General features: G+C 31.4%; 1 protein-coding gene across 1 annotated transcript in view; it reads right to left on the bottom strand.

The window, feature by feature from the left end:
• The window catches only part of MARCHF6 (membrane associated ring-CH-type finger 6), an 85,439-nt gene that overhangs the window by 11,383 nt on the left and 55,288 nt on the right, over window positions 1-18,768 (bottom strand). Inside the window, exons 14-23 of the mRNA XM_051969849.1 lie at window positions 16,887-16,955; window positions 16,722-16,796; window positions 14,764-14,898; window positions 10,905-11,024; window positions 9,464-9,564; window positions 8,589-8,726; window positions 6,873-7,077; window positions 5,513-5,582; window positions 2,782-2,963; window positions 1,020-1,154 (exon numbers count right to left, since the gene is read on the bottom strand). Coding sequence (XP_051825809.1) covers window positions 1,020-1,154; window positions 2,782-2,963; window positions 5,513-5,582; window positions 6,873-7,077; window positions 8,589-8,726; window positions 9,464-9,564; window positions 10,905-11,024; window positions 14,764-14,898; window positions 16,722-16,796; window positions 16,887-16,955 — 1,230 coding nt within the window. The remainder of the gene's footprint in view (window positions 1-1,019; window positions 1,155-2,781; window positions 2,964-5,512; window positions 5,583-6,872; window positions 7,078-8,588; window positions 8,727-9,463; window positions 9,565-10,904; window positions 11,025-14,763; window positions 14,899-16,721; window positions 16,797-16,886; window positions 16,956-18,768) is intronic.

The raw sequence follows: 18,768 nt of genomic DNA, 5'->3' as shown, positions 1-18,768 counted from the left end.
CTGTCAGACACATTTAGACATGGATGATACAAAGACTACTCTCACTGAAGATAGAGAAGTACCTTTAGTGAGCATACATTAATCAGAAAAATAACATGTATACTTATAAGTCCATACAAAATATGAGGTTGGTTTGCTGAGAAGTCATCAGAAGGGACCAGGAAAGACTTAATGGTGAATTTGAGTTAGGTTTTAAAGGAATCTAAACATTCTAAGAAAAAAGAATGAGGTAGGAGAACAATCCAGGGAAGGACAGTTTGTACAAAAACTGGATGGAGTGCCATGTATGGAAAGACCTATTTACAAGGACTATATAATGTCAAGGAAGGGAATATAGGAAAAAGCTAGGAGATTAGAGCTTGTTTTAAATGCCAAATGAAAGAATTTGTATTTGATCTCAGAAGTAATAAAGCTTCTGCAACAGTGAAACATGATCGAATATGTATTTGGAAGCTATATGGAAAACAGATATCTCTTATAACCTTAATAGCTTGCTTTCTCACTATGCTATCTTAAACAAGACATTAACTTATGAGAAATACATATTACAATTATTCTAGACTTAGGAACTTTGAGGGAAAAAATTTTCTTTTAGCTTACTAGAAATTTAGCATTTGTTCATTTCAATCTAAATGTTATTAAAACATTATTATGTTTAAAAAAACATGTTTATCATGTATAGGACTGCTTGCCATCTGGGGAAGGGGATGGATGGAGGGAGAGGAAAGTTGGAACAGAAATGAGTGCAAGGGATAATGTAAAAAATTACCCAGGCATGGGTTCTGTCAATAAAAAGTTATAATTAAAAAGATAAATAAATAAAATAAAGATATAGATATCCAAAAAATAAAAAATAAAAAACATGTTTATAAAGCAAATATTCATTACACCTATCTCATCTTGCTATAGGAAACAATATTAGATGATCTAAAAAAATTCAATGTTGACTCATTTTTAATGGCTCTACTTAAATTTTCCAACTTAACCAGAAAAAGTAACTGAAACAGATAAGAACTAACCTGCCATGGGTAAAATAAAGGTGTCTGATCCAATGGAACCCTCAGTGGTGCAACAATTACCAGTTCAAATAAAAGTCCAAGTAGAAGTGGAACAACACCAGCAAGTAGTACTGCCACTATCAAAGTCTTCATTATCTAATTAAAAACAAAATGCCGTAAGTGTCACATGCTTTGGACATTTATTTGCTAGAACTTTTAATACCTTTTTCTAAAGAGAGAAAAACTTACTGTTGGTAAGTAGTAGGAAAAGATGTGTATTGTATTTGTTTGACTTTAGCCTAGCTTCCCCCCAAAATAAGATGTAGTCCTAAAAGAAGTAATTTTGAATGAAAGAAAATACAAAAAGGTATTCAAAAATACTCATCCAATATTACCTTACTGAAAAATTATATTTTCTGTAAACCTTTTTCTTTACATGTTTTTCCAATCAAATAAATTTAATTCATTTTTGATCTTCACTATTTCCTTCAGCACCAAAATTGAAGAAGGTGTTTGTTCCCTCTTCTGATTTTCTGAATACATAATATCCTGCCCTCAATTTTTAAACATATTAGATTTGGAGGAAAAGTGCAGCCAATATGATAATTCATATCACCTTATATGCCTTTTGGGATACATATGGCAATCAAGATTTCATGAACATGTCAACATAAAATTTGGGGAAAAGTAATCCTTTTCCAACTTTTCCAATGATGAAAAATTGTATTTGATTAGGTATGATAACCAAGAGATAAAGAAAACTGGAAAATTCATTTTATTACATATAATAAGGCTGCAATAGAAAATATAGTACTTGATCCTGTGTGTGTGTTTTTTTCTTTGTTCCAAACAGAAGAAAATCCGAAAAGCAATAATAAAAACTATGATGACATATGGCTAAGTACATTAATAAGTAGCTTTCACAATTTAGCAATTAAAATCTTACCCCTCCCTCAACTTATTTCTCAAGCTTTTTAGTAGACAATGGCAGAATGAGTCTTTTTCTTGTATTCAAAATCAACATTAGATATTTATACTAGAACTGAAGATGAAAAATAAACTCAAAATCAAGTATGACAATTTTAGATAAATAAATGAACAAACATAAGAAAGAAGCCAATCAGTTGTAAAACCTGTCAATCATAATTCATTATAAAGTGAACTGATAACTATATTGATACTACCACTATAACATATATGATATATATATACACACACATACACACATATATTTACATATACACATAGAGACACATATAACCTAAAACTAAGTTTTAATTTAATAAGAATGAAGCTTCAATAACAGGTTTTAATAATAGATCACAATAATAATTCTAGTTTCTCTAAAAGCTTCTTGAATTAGTATTATGGCTATAAAGAATAGATATCTAGTTTATAATGCTCCTTGTAATGAATGAAAAAATATTAAGCCCTATTAGAATTTTACTTTTATTAGCAAAATTTTAAAATTCCTTCTTAAAAGTAATCTTAAAAAAGCCCTTAAGATTTTAAATTATGGTACTGCTAAGAGTATAAGTCAATTTTACACAATATTAGTCTAAGGCAAAAAATTGAAAACTATATTACATATTCTCTTAAATGTCAAAGGGTAATACACATTAATATTGTCTCTTAAGGGAATCAAGACATTATTCTCCAATTGAATCTTTTTTTTGAAAAAAGAAAGTGATTTTGATGCTAAAACAGAAGGGAAGGGAAAAAATAAGAAGTTAAAAAAATATTCTTACCTATCACAATAATAAACCTTTTTATGAAAACTTACCATAAGAGACCACTCTTTAACCTTCTGAAAGATCACTCTGCGTCCCTGTGGCATCCATGCAACTAGAACTGTTACTGCCCTTATGGTTAACCAGCAGACATAAAGACCACAGGCAGCTGTGTATAGTTCATGGATTTTGGCAGTCCCCGTCCAAAATGACATTAACCATCGGCCAGCAAATACTGAAAATAGAAAGGCTGATAAATGAGACATATGGCTAAGTAAAGAGAATTATTATCTTTACAAAGATATTAATAAAAGGCTACATTTTATTAGTTTTTATTATTGATGTATCATGACTATCCTAAACTTTAGACAATGTATCAATTTCTTTCATTTAAAAAACTTCTCTTAAAAAACCACAAAATGTTAGCAGAAAAGAACTAAAAAAATTACCTAAGCCATGAGGAAACGAATGTACAAAGGGGCCAAATGAATTCATGATTGTTTAGTTAAAATTACTGCAAAATATTCTATAGGAAGAAAAAATTATAGCTAGTTCTCAAATTCTTTTACATGCATACCAATGTATTTTCTGTATTTTAGGTCAAAGTACTATTATAGACTTTTTTTCCTCAGTAATTGAAACAATCATGTATTAAGGACCATGCCTAAGTGTGAAGGGGCAGGTCAATTCTCCAAGAGCCCCCATAGCTGTGAATTATAACACACCTGAAGGAATTGCAAAGCAGCCTTTATTGATGTAGATGTTGCTTATGAATTAGCAATGAAATAAACTGAAGGCAAGAGGGAAGGGGAGAGAGGTCAGAGATGCAACTGCCTCTCAGTCTCCTTGTATTGTTATTATCCTCTCACATGAAGGGATCTATTCAGCTAATCAGCAGAATTCCCAGCAGCTACTAGCAGGTTGTCCCTGTAACAAATGGCACCCAACATGGGACCCAAGAAACAAAGAAGCAGCAGCGCTTGAGAGCCGTTTGTGAGTGGGACTCTTCCAGGAAAGGTCCTTCGGTAACCCGCAGGGAAGGAAAGGTAGAAGAGACCCAGTAAGACTTTTTCAGTTGGGTTAATTAAAATGGGCCAACACATCAAAGGGCCCCGCCAGGAGACTGATGAAGGACTTATGAAAAATGCTTTTTCTGACTACAATCCTACTTCTCTGTTTGTCAGAAAGTTTGTCTCCATGACATCTCACAAGATTCAATAGCTGCTATATCATCTCACCCTGCAACCATCCAGAAGAATAGAACAGAAAAGATCCGATAGTGCTTTGCATTCCTAAGCATGCACACTCAGATAACAGCCACTTCACAATATTGGAGAAACTTACTGACCATGCTGTTGGGGGGAAAATAATCATGTTCTCATAAAACAAAAAACGGGGAATTGTATAGGACCACACCTAAGTATGAAGGGGCAGGTTGATTCTCTGAAAGACACTCCTCCCCCCCCCCCCAATCATAAACACACTTGAAGGAATTGCAAATCAGCTTTTACTGATGTTTTGTTTCAGTCAGTTACAACAAGAACTTCCAGAATATAGGTGAAGTGCTTAACCAAAGTTCAATACAAAAAAGGTGACATTAGAGAAAGAGTGATAGACTAGGCAAATAAGCAACAATAGTCATAGGGAGAACAAAGAACAAAGGGCAGCTAGGTGATGCAGTGGATAGAATGCCAGGCCTGGAGTCAGAAAGACCAGAGTTCAAATTCAGCTTCAAATACAAACTAGAACTTTCATTTGATTCAATTTCTTTATCTTGAAAATGGAGAAAATAGTAACATCTACCTCCAAAATCATTATGAAGATAATATGAGATAATAATTGTAAAGTGCTTAGTACAATGTCTGATACACAGTAAGCACTTTATAAATGTTAGTTTGTTGTTGTTATTTTTGTTATTTATAAAACAAAGAACTTGATGTGAAGAAATTAAAGTTTGAATCCAAAATCTCAATCTGTGTGTTAGTTACTCAAGATCCTTAAATTTACTTCGTCTATAAAAATCTTGTCATTGCTGTAAGTGGATGATAGAAACTGTCAGAATGAAGATCTGTTCCTGATAAACTCCTGTCTCCAGCTCTTCAACTTCCAGCTAGGTTACAACTGAGATTTCAAAATTTAAGTTGTAACTGGCTAAAACAAAATATTTTATTATTTATGAATAATCAGACACTCACTATTGGAATACACACCATTTCAAAATCATAAGAATCACTACTAATGATCATTATGTAGCTATATAATAGATCATAAAAGTAATATCTGTAATGAAGTAAAAATCCAAATCAGCTCGATTTTTTAAAAATGATGTTTCATGATTGATTATACACAACTTAAAAGTACCATGTCCATAAAAAATATGCTCGTAATCTGATTTTTTTTCCACAATGGACAATAAATTCTTTCCTTGACCACATTTTCCAAATGTCTGACATAAATGTAAGTCAAACAATCCAAAGTGAAAAAATCTTAAATGGATAATCCATATTGAATCGAAATAAAAGCATCAATTAACTGAAAATAGGATACACATGTCTCCCCAAATCTGGCTAATATAAAACTTGAGTACAGTAAACACAGCTTAATATCTGTATTTTTTTTCCTTTCAAAGAGATCACTCTTTTGGTGTACAAATTCGATCTGATCCAATACATTATAAACACCACTTAGAAATCACATTTGAAGGAACACACATTTAAATACATCTTCTCTTAAAATAATGGCATCAAGCATAATTTTAGCTGAAGATTAGAATAAAAAGCATACCTGGTAAAGTAAGGCAGATGAGACTGGCAATCAGTAAGGTTATACACATGAAGACAATCAACAGAAATATCTGTGATATAAAGCACAAAGTATAAACATCTTAAGAGTACTTAATTTATTATTAAAACACGCATTAAAAGATCGCTTGCAATTTTAGGTTTTATATTCAAGCTAATTCTATCGCATGTAAAAAGAAGAAAAAATATTTAATGAAAATATCAACTAGAAGTCAGACCAAAGAAAATTTCTAAAGACTCCTGGTTTTCATATAACCAGATATACTGACAAGTTACAGGCAACTGCATTTTTATAAAGAGGACATTAAAATAAACTTGCAAAAGGACAATCAATTATTTTCCCTAGTTGGTTTACCTTACCTAAAACTAGAAATTCTAGTCTTTAACCTTGTATGTCAGTAAAAATCATAACAAGCTTTCCTTATCAAAAAGGAAAAGTACAAACTTTACGTACATTCCTGAAATGGAATCAATCCAAGTGCTTTCATAAGCTACTTATAGCAGGAATACTTAATTGAGAATCCATGGATAGATGATTTTTCACTAACTTCCAATTAAAATTTGGCTTTTAATTCAACTATTTAAAAATATTATGATGAAAAAGAATCCATGGATCACAGGCTACATTAGACTGGCAAAAGGACACATGACACAAAAAGTGCGTGTGTGTGTGTGTGTGTGTGTGTGTGTGTGATAACTTATTTTGCTTTTTGAAATTATAAATAAATATATTCTACTTATTGATATGTATGGTAAACACATAACTATATAACAGAGGTTATTCTATGAAAAAATGTTACTCAATAGTATGAACTCAAAGTATGGGATTTTGCTTTTACATAAATACACTACAGTCTAGTTTTAAATGAGTTTATTATACAAAATTAAGGGCAAAAATTCTTAATTGGTATGTTTTATTTAACAGCAAATCAGGATTTCTTATAGAAGCCTAGTTTTGTTTTTTAAAAATTCTAAGCTGTTTGGCAGCTGAATTCTATAGTAATAAAACTATGATATCTTTTAACTGTGAATGACTAATTATAATGTAACAAATACTTAAAAGATTGCTTTTTTTTTAAATTGAAATAACTTGGAAAAGTTCAAAATTTATACATTTTCATTATGCATTAAAAGTTCTACTACAATACACCTAATATTAAGAGGTTTTGAAAATTTATTAATATACTACATTTATCCTTCAAAAGTATGACATACAGAATGGACAACTACGAAAGCCATAATGTTCATTGAGGGCTAGCAATTACAAGAGCACTATTTCTTAAGAGAAACCTGATACAAGTCTAAATAACAAAAGATTTCCAAAAAGAATTCACTGTACCTACCCTGAGTGGAAATTTTAAAGGCCTACGGTAAGGCTGAAAGCCCACAGGTCCTCCTTGTTGAAGTATGGCTTGATGGGCTGCATGAAGACCTTCTCCCACCACTGGAATGGCATTGTTGTTACGAGCATGCTGGTTGTTGTTAGCTTGTTGGTTTGCACTGTTTTCATTCTCTTCTTGATCCCCAAGTAAGTAAGAATGAAGATCCCTAATAAGAAAAAGCTCTCTTTAGGTCAAAATATAAATCAAGTCAAAGGGAAAGAATACAGAATCAAAGAACCATATCTATGATGATCTAATCTGATCCCACTGAAGTTCAAGTGGGAACCTAAAATACCCAGGTTCACCTGGCTGGCAAATGACAAAGTCAAGACTGTACCAGAGATCTACTGACAGTTTCATGCTCTTTCCATGCTATGATCACTGCTTCTAATATAAAAGATAACATGGTAGGCATTTTCTAGATTCTGCCACTGTTTCAAGATTAAAATCTCATCAGTACAGATATTACTAATCATTACAAGCTCTCGACACTGTGAAAAAGTAAAAAGAATCATCTGGGTTACCAACTTTCTAATCTTTCTATACTTGGCTGGGCTTATTTTGATTGACACAAAATCCAGCAGAAACTCTGTGCATCAATCATCTCTAGTTTGAGGTCCAAAGGCACAGTCTTTGATGTAAACCTAGGATCAATAAGTAATAAGTAATAGAGGTGGGATCAAATTTGATCCTCTTTCTATTTAGCAAACTTCTCCATGACATTTTAAAATATAAAGTTAAGTGTTTTTTTTTTTTTAAAGGGGAAGCTTAACGAGTATGATTTTTAGTAGACATCTATTTCAAACCTTTCAAAAAATCATTAACTACTTTGAGTTGTATTAGTAGTATAAATCAGGCCTATTGTGATTCAGGTCTCTTGAGCATGAAAAAAGAAATTAATAATCTAAAATATGCACAGAGGATAAATATTTATCTCAAGAAAGTATCAAAACCTAATAGTCTCTAAAATATTTTTCTTCTATACACAGAGATGTTAACCATACCATCTATTATAAATAATGTCATGTTTTAGTTAAAGTCAAAAGATCACAGGATTTCTAAATAGATGGCGCCTTACAGATCATCCAATCCAACTTCCTCATTTTCAAGATAAACAAACTGATTCCAAGAAAGACTACATGATTTGCCCAGCCTAGGAACATATGGATAATAAATGGCAGAGAAAGATTATGGACCCAAGCTTCTAATTCCAAATCCAGTTCTCATTCTCTTCTACCACACTGGGTCAATGAAAATTAAGTTTTTGACAATTCAGTTTTCACTTCACACTATAATAGGAAACTAAATCTGAGAGGCAACATCTTTTCCAAAAATAAGCTTTACCACAAAAATTTAGCTTAAAGCATGTAAAACAAAAATATACACATCATGTCAAGGTCTAAGAAACTTCACAAAACTGAAAAGCAGTACTCCTAAGAAGAGCTATTTTAAAATGAATACTAACTTCTTGCAGGATATATGTCAAGAAATAATTTCCAAATAAAAGGAAATGAATCTGAAACACAAGAAGTATTTTTAACCAATATAATAAAATAAAATACTCAGATATCTTCATATTAGTAACTGTCCTCAAGACTACAGTTTTGCCTATATAAGATAATGAATACCAATAAGAAAACAAATAATATAATAAAGGTGTCAGTTGTTTATACTCACAACAAGTATCCTGCAGTAACAGTCCATGCTCGGACAAGACCCTTCAGCCATTGTCGAGTGTGTCCTTGTTCAAGTAAAGCTGGCAACACCACCTGTAGCAGGAGCAGCTCAAGAGACAGTTCACTCACTGGGGCATCACTATGACAATAAAAAAAGCAAGAAAAGCAAACAAAAACAACTTGATAAACTATAATATAAATGTATATTAAGTTGATCACTACTGTGATATAACACAGAAGATTTGCTAAGTTCCTGATTCTTATTTCTATCAAAAGGATCCTATGTAGACTATTAGAAATAATAAGACTATTAGAAATGCATGGTTTTGCTAATTTTTTCCTTCTCTTAGAAGTGAAAACAATACTTTTATAAATTCATACTAATTGCTTTTTGTGGAAAAGTCATTTTTCTAAATTCATGAAAATTTCAAATATAAGAGAGAGATCAAATGCAATTAATTATATAATATGTCTTGGTTTAGTTCTATTGAATGGCTTTTTCTTATCTTTTTAAATTTTTTCTTACAAGGTATCAGTTGGTTTGGTTTTTTTTTTTGAAGTTCTAAAATAAGACCATTTGCAAAATGATACTATTAGGAAATAATTAAGTACTATTTTTTGATATACAAAATTGATGCCACATACTATGTTCTGAACAATTTAATATTAAATAAATGATATTATTTTAAAATTTTATTTTCTTGAAAATGCATGAATATACTACAGTAATGTTTATCAGTTCCAAAATTTAAGTTAACCTCATGAACTTACCCCTCCCCCAGAAATTTTCCTAAGAAAAATCAACAAAATAAAACACAGACTCAGAATGCAAAATACACATTTTGAAGAAGGAAATTTCAAATACAAAAAGCTTACCTGTACAGCATGACATTATATGGAAGAAAATTGGGCAGCAGATTCTTAATAATACGTATAGGGAGCCACAACATAAGAAGGACAATGGAACCAAAGACAATCTGCAACAAGTAAAATAACACTAAACTATAACAACTTATTTGAGACAAGTCAAACCTTTAAGTTAAAAAAGTTATGATAAATTTTCCAAATTATGCCAGTTTATAAAAGTCTACTGTCCTTTTCTTTATAGTCAGGACCATATGGAAAGATGAATTATACTTTATCAGATTGATCTTATAGAGGAAACTAAAGGTAGTATGTATGTGTATGCATGTGCATGCAAGTGTATGTCTATATCTATATATCTATATAGATATATAGAGAGACAGGCAGACAGACAAGAGAGACAGAGAGATGGGATTGTGATCCTGGAGTCAAGATGAGTTCAGTGCCAGTCCTGCCTCTGACATATAAAGCTGTGTAATTAAGTATAAAATACTTCTCAGTAGCTTTCGGAAGCTCATAGATGAGCAAACAGTCTTCTTCAGTGAAAGACATTTGCACATCAGGAACAGTAAAAACTAGTAACAAAGATAGCAGTCTCACCTAACACTGGCTGTATCACCTGGTCAAGTGAACCTTTTTTATTATTTATAAAGTGTGAATATTAATGTTGGTGTTCAGCGATTTTTCAGTTGTGTCAAACCTTTTGGGACCCCATTTAGGGTTTTCTTGAATGGATACAGAAGTGGTTTGCCATTGCTTTCCCTAGCTCATTTTGCAGATGTGGAAACTGAAGCAAACAAGGTTAAGTGACTTACCCAGGATCATAAAGCTATTAAGCGTCTGATTTCAACTCAGGAAGATGAGTTTTCCTGACTCCAGATCTGGCATTGCCAGCATCTAGATGTGTGTGTGCATGTTTATATGTCTGTGCAGCATAGTGGATAAATAGCCAGCTCTGGAGTCAATAATATCTAGGTTCAAGTTCCATCTTTAATAATTTGGTTATGGAGGCAAGGAAAAATTATATAAGCTCATACATAACTCTCAGTTTTGCTCTGAATTGGAAAAGGAGATTTTCTTACAGAAAGTTTGCTACAATAAAGAAATCACAGGCCCAAGTCAAAAAAATCTGTAGTACCTACCTCATAAGGTCATAGGGCTGATCTATAATGTTTTGGGAACTTTAAAACACTATGCAAATTTCAACTATTACAACTAATTTTGCATTTATATTAAAGAAACCATTTTATTTTTTCAATGTAAAATTTTTATTTTTAACAGAACAATAAATAAAAATAAAGTTATGTTCTTTTGTTTTAAAGGGGGAAAAGTCCCTTGTGATATAGCAGAAAAACAGTATAGAAAGAATGTAATAAGTGTTAAGGCAAGTGTGTGTATATATATATAAAGAGTGACATTTTATTTTAAGAACTAAAGAAAAATGTTTCATTACCACTGACAAAATAAATCTTCGAAGATGTCTATAAATGGGCAAGTGAATCATTTCTTGTACTGGATTAAAATCTGGATCATTCAAATTTCTTAGAAACCACAAGACACCAGGTCTCAGCACCTATAAAAAATAAATTCAAAAATATAAAAATGCACTGATCAAGTTCTCCTGATACAACCAGGTTCCAATTAATGTGAATAATAAATTCCCAAAGTGGGCACATTATTTCAATTAATACTGTGTTTGATTAAATCGAATTAATTCAAATCAATCACACTATTTTACATAATTACAACTTTAAATAATATGAATTTGAATATATGAAGCCACTTGAAGAAAATATATTATTTGCACTAATCAGGACCTAGTTATATGCATGAGACAAAGTACAATGGAAAAATAGGGGGTGAAAGGCTCTTATTATCACTTTGGCAATGAGTGAATTAAAAAGAATTTATTTAGCCCTTACTATGTGCAAAGCACTGTGCTAGGGATTCATATAAAAAACTGGGACAATCACTACCTTTTGCCTCTTTTTCCTCTCTCAAGAATGAATATATACCCTTTACGCTGTGAGAAAGGTGACAATGATAGTATCAACAAAATTGTTCCTATACAAAGGAAAGGGGGAAAAAAAAATGAGTTCATGCTAACAGGCTACATAAAAAGCATCCTGAGTCTTATTTAATGGGTCAGCATAGATTAATAGTCAATAAGCACACAGTAAGTTTCTACTTTGTGCCAAGCAACACTGGGAATAATAAGAAAGGCTAAAGGCAATCCGTGACCTGGAGGAGATGGCTATCTTCTGGCAATATCTAAGAGGGTTTGCAGAATCCAACCCTCCATTGGATTTATAAATGTTTTAGAGGACAAAGGCAAACGCAAAAAAAAAATGGAATATCTGATACATTTTTCTTTAAAGAATGACCTCCAAATCATACAATCTGATTTGTCAGAATTAAGAACTCAAAAGTTTTTTGTGAAGTATATTCAAAATAAAAATACATGTAAAATTATAAAAATATAAACTTACTATTTCCACTTCATAATCTGATGCTGGGGCTTAAAAGGTTTGCAATTTCCCCCCCAAGTTTTTAAAGTTCATTTCAATTCCTTGATATGGTATATCTATATTCTCTGGGTGCCAGTTTTTGAAAGAAGCTCTCTAGTGGACTACTTGCAGCTGCTTTCAGTGTGCTGTCCAGAAGCAACAACAGAAGAATCAGGCCTATGATGAAACTCTTTGCAATTATTTAGGATGCAAATCTAATGCAAACTGCTTGAGCTTGTTTGGAATTAACAAATCCTTAAAATCTGAAAAGACTGTCAATGGCTATAACATGGTAATCTGCTGGTATTTTTTGTACACATAAAAACATATATCTGAATTTTACCACAGTCAGCATGTAAAAAGTTTATTATATTTTTTTTTAACTTATAAACTGTTGGACTACTTAGTTTTATAATATAGCCAAGGTCTGTCAATTCCTCTCTCATTTCAAATACTATGTATTGAAGAAGAACATTACATTTATCTTGAGTCCAACCAAGCATGAGCCAGGTGAAAATTCATTAGAGATCTCTAGTATACCATATCTGGAGCATAATTCTATAGTAACTAAAATTATATTGTTTCCACTAAAACTTTCTGGCTTTGAAATAGACCCAAAGCAGAAAAGGCAAAAAAAGTCATAAAAAGTTGAGACAGCTGTCTGTATCCTTTTGTTCACAATATACAGTGGTTGTTCTTTTTCAGCAATCAAGAAATTTTCTCTCCCAATCATGAACAGTTATCTTTTAAAAGTTGACTGATGTAATCTACTACTGCTATCATTGTCTGTATCTCTTTTTATACTCTCTTATGCATTACAGCATTCCAGAACAGTTCTGTAATGGAATATTTGATTACCCTGTATCTTTGGGTATTTCTGAGTATTGATCTATACAGGCAAACACTACTTGATCTTATCTGCATAATCTTTAATGACACTGAAGTCTTTTTTAAATATCAAACACATCTGACTGAAATGACCCAGTCACTATAAAAATTAACTAAAACAACATTTGCATTGCTTAAAACTTCTTCCCCTCCTTATCTTTCCATTATCAAGACTTGCTCTTTGAGTTATTATGGAAATAAATATTCCAGTTTGCAAAAGGAGTAGGGAGCATCAATGATTGGGTAAGGACAAGACAGTAGCTTTCAGTGTAGCAACAGGGTCTTGAGCAATGAGAAGCAGAGGCTATGGCCAAGCAGTAATATTTACTTCTCTTTGTGGTTACTTCTATACTTTCTACAAGTTTATATTACATTGGAAAAGAGAGAATACATGATGAGAGGAATGTTGGCTATGGAAGGGAATTTTGGTTTGAGAATTTATAAGGATGATGAATTTAACTGATCCAGAAGAAAATCAAATGATATTCCCTTTTCTGAAATGATACCAATATTGTTTGGAGAGCCCAGGATTGGGCTGGAGGGCAAATATTATTCTAATTTTCAAAACAAGAGAATGTAATTTTTAATCTACATGCCAGCAAGCTTAACTACAATTCTTGTGGCAAAAATTCTAGGCCATCATATTTTCACCTAAAAATAAGATGTTTAAAAAAAAAAAAAAAAAAACAGAAAGCTAACATAGTTCTTCTGGGAAGACAAAAGATTTCCAAAAACCAAATATCACCAAGAAAAAGACATTGTATTAAATTATAATTTTCAAATTAGGCTGCTTTAAAATGTCCAATGTTGGTTAATTACAAGGGAAGTGAAAAAAAAAAAAAAAAGGGGCAGCTAGGTGGCGCAGTGGATAGAGCACCAGCCCTGAAGTCAGGAGGACGGGAGTTCAAATATGATCTCAGACACTGTCTAGCTGTGTGACCCTGGGCAAGTCACTTAACCCCAATTGCCTCAGCAAAAAAAAAAAAAAATAAAATAATTAAAAAAAAAAAATTACAAGGGAAGTGGTCATCCTAAGCAAAAAAGATAAATTAATTGCCTAGTAAATCATCTAGTAAATAAATTACATGAGAGTTGATACTACTTGCAAATAAGTATTTTGAGAGACCTGTTTCTAGTCTTACTATTACCACACACAAAAGCTATTTGATTTTGGATAAGTTTTAATCTTTTGATAACCTTAATCATATTAACTTAATAGCTCAATACAAACCAATAGGAGAGCTCACAGAAGTACTGGAATAAGTCAGATGGAGTTTTGGATTTTAGTCTTCCTTCTGTCATGAGTGTCAAAGTGTAGACTGATCTATTTTGGAAGGTATTACCAAGTCCTTCATATAATTTCTCTTCTAAGTCATCCTCAGCCACTGATATTCTTGCATAAATAGCAATTACTTTCATGATGGTCTTTTTCAAATTAATTTGCATATCATTAGTACTGTAATACATGAAAATCAAATAGTTCAAGAAATGTTTCTTGTTGACTTTGATGATACTTATTCTACTACCTTTTTTTCATTACTTCTGAGTAACTCTGAGTCATCTTTATATTTTGGTTGAAACTTCCTTCTTTCTTGTGGTTTCATTCATAGTAAAAATGTTAAGAATGATATAATTCAGCTGCTCTAGCAAAATGCGTACATGGTCAATGAACAAAGATCATCCATTAATAGTACTAATAGTAAAACTGAACTCTTAACTCTTAGATAAACTCTATGATCCTTTTTAATGCTCAAGTTAAGCTAAATTCACATATCTTATCATTTCTTGAATGAGAAAAAAAAAAGTGGTCATTACTAACATACACAAAAACATCCATAATCCTTTTGTAATAAGGATTTATGGCAGTGATACTTTTTACCAATTTACAATTTAATAACTATTTTTCTGAGAACTTACCTCTCTTAGTAAAAGAATGAAAGAAGCAAAGTAGAAGACATAGACCATTCCCACTAGCCAGTGCAGAAACATCGTGGTTCCTGGAGCAGACTGAAAGCTCAACTCTCGGTCTTTCAAAGTAGCATCAAACATTTCCTGAACCAAAGCAGAAAATAAAGTAGAAGCAATCTTTTCTATAGTTTAAATCTGCCCAATTTATAGATTTCATTTTTTAAATAAAGAAACAAAATAAAATGTTTATATATACATTTAACATATTTTAGACCAAAAATTCCATTCTATGTTTCAGTGTCACATCTGTTTTTTGTAACAGACTGGGAAAGTGTTCTAGAGACTCATAAACAAAATTTAAAATGGTTTTAAATATAGAGAAAATGTAATGTTTTTCCAAAGGAAAACTAAAGATTATGTGCTAATAATATATTCACATGCTTGGCAGTATGCCACCTAAGAATAACATAAAAAAAAAAAAAAAACCTAGCAAATTAAATAATATTTTGTTATAGTTCTGTGATGGAAGATGCTGATACAAGTAATGATTCTTTTTTCTTGATTATAGATACAACACTACTTCAAAATATTTCTAATTCTTTCTGAAAAAAAGAAGGAAATAAATATTCATATAGTACCTATTATGTGCCAGCAACTGTGCTAAGCACTTCTACAAAGATTATTTCATTTGATTCTTACAACAATCCCAGGAGGTAGGTATTATTACTGTTTTCATTTTACAAGTGAGAAAACATGACCTGCCCAGGGTTATATAGTTATTAAGTGTCTGAGACCAGATTTGAATTTGTCTTTCTGATTTCAGGACCAACTCCCTATCCACTGTGACACTAGCTGATTCAAAGTACTTAATAATCATGACTATGACTATTTTATTTACTAAAGTCCTATTTTAATGTCTCACTCTGACAAGGAGATAGTCTTGGCTACTTGAAGACTGAAAGTTCTGGCATATTCTATCAAGCTATAAAAGCTCTGAGAACAGATCTAAGATATAAGAATCCACAGAACTGTCCCTTGGGTGATCAATTTACTTTGGCCATGCAACTCAGTTTAACAATTGTAAAACTGCCTGCTGGGTAATGGAAAAATAATGATTAACAGCAATAATTAAAGGGATAATAAGTATTTCAAAAAGCCAATAGCTTTTCAAATTATAAATACAAGTAACAGTAATAAAAAGGAAAGACCTATGGATTTAGAGCTAAGAGAATGTGGGTTTGAAATCTATATCATTTATATAAGATTCAAAACCTCAGATAATTCATATTTCTAGACCCTTATTTATAAAATTGTAAGAGTAGAGTAGACTAAACAGCAGAGCATAATGTATTAAGTACCAAGTCAAGAAGACCTAGGTTCAAGTACTGACTTTGACACATAGTGGAAGTATAAATAAGGTGTTGAAAAATAGCCAGTTAGCACCCATAAATGAAGTTTCTTCGATAGGATTCCCTAATATCACTGAAATCATAGATAGAGATTTAAACTTTTTTGAAATCTTATCTTTTACAAACTGACATTAAGACTAATGAAAAAGTCTTTAATTAATATAAATTATAGATAACAGCACAAACTCCTAATTTATTAATTTTTCATCTTCCTTTTTTAATTATCTGTATTTCTTGATACTAGAAAAAAAATTAGTGTTAAAATGGCTAATATTGTTATTACCCTTTACCTGTTATTAAAAGCATAAAAATACTGTGTATTAAAGTACAATACTATAAAAAAATTCCTATTACAATTATATCTTATTTATATAGCCTGATGATTAGACATAAACCTGATTTCTGAAGACTCCTTAGTTACATGTTAGTTAAATTTTCAGGGCAAAAAAATTACCTAGTTGATAAAGACTCATACTTTCCTTCAAAAGTAACCTTTCAAAAGTAATTTCGTGACTGAAATCTTAAATTAAGATAATAATCAAAAAATACAATACTTACCAGAGAACATATATCTAGCCACCAGCCACAAATGAGAGGGAACACTCCAATTTCTACTACCACTAATAAAGAGACCTTAAGTAAAAACAAATTTCATCAATACAGTGATAAATATAGAACAGATAAATATTTTCAATAGTTTTATTTAAAAAATATTTAAATTACCTTAACAACAATATAGCAGACTCCTAGTAAACGACGAGATCGTTGAAATTTCACAAGAGCTGCCAAACCCTATTTATTTCATCTAGTCAAGGAAAAAACTCAACAAAATATCAAAACGAGCACATGGACAATGCACTCAGTTACAAACTTTCATTTATTGGTGGTAAATATTGTTTTAGACAATCCATAAACATAAATTTAATTTTTGGTACTCTTAACTTTCTATTAACTTGCAATCTCCTGGAAGGCACGAACTAGTTTTTGTTTTGTCTGTGTCCTAAGCATGTAGCATGATGATGTACAGTCGAAAATAGATACTTAAGTTGTCATAACAATAATTACACAAAAACATAAAGAAGATGCAACAAATGAGAAAGATAGCTTACAGGTTCTCTTTGGAAAGACAAAGAAAGTAATTGGTTGAATTGGTTTCATTATTCATATAAAGGCAAAATGAAACAATTTCTTGGGATACTGGAGTCATGTCAGCTTGCTGTACTCATGATAAGCATAAGCAAAAAAACTACCGCAAATAAAACTGATTTTACAGGGTAACATCTTTTGGAGTTGAAGAATTGGACCAGGTCAATATTAATATTTGGTGACTTCAACATAAATCTGTGCATGGGAGAAGAACAATATATTAATAGAAAATATGGTTCAAGATTAAGAAATGAAGTCTTTTTCTAATTGATAAATGGTCAAAGGATATAAAAGAAACCACAGAAAGGAAGAATTTCAAGCTAAAGCTGTCAAGAACTACTTGAAAAAGAAATGCCCCAATCTCTAAAAATAACAAACTAAAACACTCTGAGCTTCCACTTCGGATTTATCAAGTTGACAAAAAGATTTGACAAATGTTGGAGGAGCTACAGGACAACAAGAACATTAACATGTAGCTGGTGGAGCTGTGAATCAATTTAGTAAATTTTGGAAATTAGGCACTATGTCCACATGTATGAACTTTTTGATTTAATTGTAACACTAACAAGTCTATATCCCAAAGAGATTAAAGAAAGATGAAAAGAACCCATATATAGAAAAATTATGTATGGCAACAATTATTGTGGCAGCAAAGAAGCGCAAATGAAGGTGTTGTCCATCGATTGAGGAATGGCTGAAGAAACTAAGGTATACAATTAATTTTATTGTGTCATAAGAAATGGCAAAAGAGACAATTTCAAAAAACTTGAGAAGACTTCTATGAATTGATGCAGAAATGAGCAGAACTAGAATAGTTTATAAGATAACATCATAAAGATAAGCAATTTTAAAAGACTTAAGAATTTAGATCAATACAATGACAACTAAGAGTCAAAGAAATTGAAGAGATATGCTTACCCACTTCCTGACAGAAGTGAGACTCAAGATGCAGAATGAAACATACATTTTTGAACATGAATAAAATGGGAATTGGTTATATTTAACTATGCATATTTGTTATAAGGATTTTGTTTTATTTTCAATGGGGAAAGGTGGAGAAAAAGAAATGCTTACTAATTTTGAAAAACAGAATAAACTTTAAAGAGTAAGAAATAAAAGAAAAATATTAGAAGTATCTCCCCTGTATAACATAAACAACTTTTTAAAGAGTTAGAAAATGCTATACATGATAATAACTAAACACTGTAAAATATAAAACTGTATCTGACAAAGGAATTCACTGGTTACTGATTGTAACAATATGTATGCATACTATCAAATACTGAAATAACAGGAGCAAAACAAAGTTAATATCCAATTAGAAAGAAAAAGGTTACAGAATCAAAAACTCTTAGAATTGAAAGAGACTTCAAGAGGCTACACACCCACCTCTAACTGAATAATAATCTCTACAATATCCCCAATATGAAATCAGTCATTGTGTGAAGACCACCAGTGA

Source organism: Antechinus flavipes, chromosome 1, assembly GCF_016432865.1.
Source record: "Antechinus flavipes isolate AdamAnt ecotype Samford, QLD, Australia chromosome 1, AdamAnt_v2, whole genome shotgun sequence".
Lineage (NCBI taxonomy): Eukaryota > Metazoa > Chordata > Mammalia > Dasyuromorphia > Dasyuridae > Antechinus > Antechinus flavipes.
This window is presented reverse-complemented; position numbering and strand designations above follow the sequence as displayed.